The sequence below is a fragment of the Condylura cristata genome, unplaced genomic scaffold (genome assembly GCF_000260355.1).
Source record: "Condylura cristata isolate star-nosed mole 26May11 unplaced genomic scaffold, ConCri1.0 scaffold00006, whole genome shotgun sequence".
NCBI classification, from domain to species: domain Eukaryota; kingdom Metazoa; phylum Chordata; class Mammalia; order Eulipotyphla; family Talpidae; genus Condylura; species Condylura cristata.
Window position 1 is genome coordinate 1,650,339 of NW_004567107.1, and position 3,040 is coordinate 1,653,378.

Below are 3,040 nucleotides of genomic sequence, written 5' to 3' on the forward strand. Positions count from 1 at the left end.
TGCCCCGCGCGGCACGGCGGCCCCGCTCTGAGCCCCGGGCTGCTCACCGGTGCTGCGTCTCCGGGCGGTAGAAGTAGTCCACGGGCGTGTCCAGCCGCGAGAAGATGGGCGGCGGGATGTAGAGCGGCAGGGTCTGCTGGAAGAAGCGCTCCTTCTCGGGCCGCAGCAGCAGCACCTTGTCGTACATGGACACGTGCCGGCCGCCGGGCTCCGTGTGCACCGCCAGGTACTGGAAGTCAGACATCCCTGAAGGGACGCGGCCGTCACGCCCACCGAGCGGCACGGGGAGGCCCGGCCCGGCCCGCGGTCCCGAGTGCGCAGATGAATCCCTGGGGAACCCGGCCCCACGGTGGGCGGCCCCACGGGCCCGAGTGGCCGACACGTGGACGCCCACCCGTGGGCCCGTTTCGCGCTTTCCCTGTCTGGGCCCCTGCGTGGCAGGCGCAACTAGACGGCCCCAGAGTTCCCGTAGGTCCCTTCCCAGCCCCCCTTCCCGCCTCCTGACTGGGGTTCCGTGGCAGCAAACCCACGGAGGACCCTCGGGCCTATCGGTCTGCTGAGGCGCAAAGGCAGGCGCGGTGCCGCAGGGCAGCGATGGCCGGCTGATGGCGGCTGTGGGGAGCGAGACCGGCAGCAGCCGTGCCCAGGAACAGGCTCGGCGCCACCGGGTGGGAAGTTGAGGCCACTTTTATTTGGGACCCCATGGTGGGCTTAAAAAGGGGGCAGCTGCTCAGAAGCAGCACAGGGGTGCAGGTGGCGGGCACCGGCGCCGGGCGGGGAGCCGCTGGCCGCACTGGGCAGTGCTCCTGTCCCTGCCCCCGCACGCGGCTCAGGCGGGGCGGGGCCCAAACCCACCCAAGTGCTGGGCCTGTCTGGCAGAGACCTTGAAACTTGTAAATGGTGGAGATGATGCCCAGGATCTCTATGTGGAAGGCGGCCGCCGGGCGGGTCTCGGGGCCCTGGCCCCCCGGCTGCCTGGCCTTCCGGATGCGCAGCAGCAGGCTGCTGGTGCTGAAGCGGCTGGCGCACACAGGGTGGCAGTAGGGGTCCTGGGGCCGGAAGTACAGCTCCAGCCTCTTGGTGGGGTCCGCGTAGATCTGTGGCGAGGCCAAGGACACACGTGGGCCGGGGCCCGTGGCCAGGAGCTGCTGCCCCCGGCAGGCCGGTGGCGCCCCGACCGACACTCAGCCCTTCATTCCCAGACTCATGGTCCAGCCCACGGGCAGTCCCTCCCTCGTCGGGGCTGTACAGCTGATGGGCAGGGAGAGCCAGCAGCTACCGAGGCGCAACTCGGGGTCACACGACTCTCCCGGCGCGGCCTGGGGCGGTATCACCGACCGCGTTTATGGGGTTCTGAGCCTTGTGACCCGGGTGTGTGGGTGTCCTGAGCCTTGTGCAGGGCGTCCCATCTGCAGACTGCCCCCGCCCAGCATCTTGGTATTCAGCCACATGCAGAAACTTCGAGGCGCAAGGAGGGGGCTCTGACTGGCTGCTACTCATCTGCCCCGCGTCTGGGCCCCTTCTCCCGGCAGAGGGGGCAGCCGGAGCCTGACTCACAGGACTGCCCCAAATATTAAACGCCGGCACGCAAAGCTCTCGGCCAGGCACTCAGCCGCGTGCCCCGCGCAGGCGTCAGGGTGAATCTGGTAGCGCCACCCGACAGCTCACTGGGCCCCGTCATCACCTCGCGGCTCTGCGGGCGCAGCACCGAGGTAGGACAGGGCCTGCCCGCCGTGGGAGGCGCTCAGGCAACGCCTGGGGCTGGAGAACCCCTCCTGGCCAGGCGGATGCCTGAGCCTCCCGGGCTGGGGGGACCCGCAGGCGGCCTGGCTCGGAGCAGGTGCCCAGGGCCACGGAGGGCCCGAGTGAGCGGCCGGGCTCTCTTCCACAGGCCCAGGTTGTAGCGGCTGGACAGCAGGGGCTGGCGGCCGCGGGAGCACAGGGCGAAAGGGCAGACGCCACTGATGGGCCGCGGCGGCATCTGTGCTCTACGCCAAGGTCAGGCTCTGGACGGAGCGGCCGGGGAAGCGGCGGCAGGGCCCGCGCGGCAGAGGGCGGGCCTCCGGCCACCTTCCCTGTGTCATCAGCTAAAACGGGAACAGGAATGGCCACTGCACCAGACCTGGGGACTCGGTCGTGCCTGGAAACTAGTCTGGAAGCGGCGCCCGTGGCAGGGAGGCCCGGACAAGCCCCGCTCACAGCGACTTTCAGTCTCGGCTAAGACAGGAACACGCCGAGCTAACTGAGATCGGAGTTAACGGGGTGAGGAGGCAGGGTTCACCGCCAGGGCCCTCCAGGCAGGACGGGCAGGTGGGCGTCTCTGAGGAGAGGCCATCAAGGTGTGGGCGACAGCACTGGGCCGCCTCCCGGCAGCTGTCTGCGCAGGCCTCTGAGCAAGCGGGGACTGCCTTGTCCCACGCGGGCGGTGGCAGCGTCTACCTGCCCTAGGAGGGGCCGGCACGCGCACCCCAGCGTCACTGCTTTAGAGCCAGTACCCCCACGCTCTGTCCCTCGGTGGCCTGCGGGTGGCAGCCTGGGGAGGGAGCCACGTGGGGCGAAGGGAAGCTCACGGCCCGGGCTCGTGGCCGATCCCTCAAAGGTGCAGCCCCATCGGGGTCGTGTCACCTTCACTTAGAATGGGTCCCGCCAAGGTGCGCAAGCAGGTGGGGAATGTACATGTGTGGGGTGCCTCATCCGGTCTGGGGCCAGCTGGGGTGGAGACTCGGGACTGGAGGGGGGGGACGTCCATAGTTCCTGCTAATCAAAGCTCACTGTCCCCGGTCCCTATTCCTGCCTGACTTTCGGCTAGTCTTCACAAGTGGGAGGTTCTGGGGATCGTGCCAGTGCACGTCTGCCTGCCGCAGGTCCTGGCTCCCGGCTCCCGTAAGTCCCCCAAACCAGGTCTTGCGCCCTGATGGGCGGCCCCTGCCTGACCCTGTATTTAGTTTGGCCAGCAGAAGCCCTGGGCACCAAGACAATAGCCCTAGCAAGGAGGGCCGGGTTCCACATCCCTCCTCTCTTACAGACCAACCGTTCTTGA

General features: G+C 68.7%; 1 protein-coding gene across 1 annotated transcript in view; it reads right to left on the reverse strand.

Annotated features, from left to right (window-relative positions):
- Positions 1–1,129, reverse strand: part of GTF3C5 (general transcription factor IIIC, polypeptide 5, 63kDa) — a 9,347-nt gene extending 8,218 nt beyond the window's left edge. Inside the window, exons 1-2 of the mRNA XM_004677234.2 lie at positions 884–1,129; positions 48–246 (exon numbers count right to left, since the gene is read on the reverse strand). Of these exons, the coding sequence (XP_004677291.1) occupies positions 48–244 (197 nt within the window). The 5' untranslated portion in view covers positions 245–246; positions 884–1,129. The remainder of the gene's footprint in view (positions 1–47; positions 247–883) is intronic.
- Positions 1,130–3,040: the final 1,911 nt, after the last annotated feature.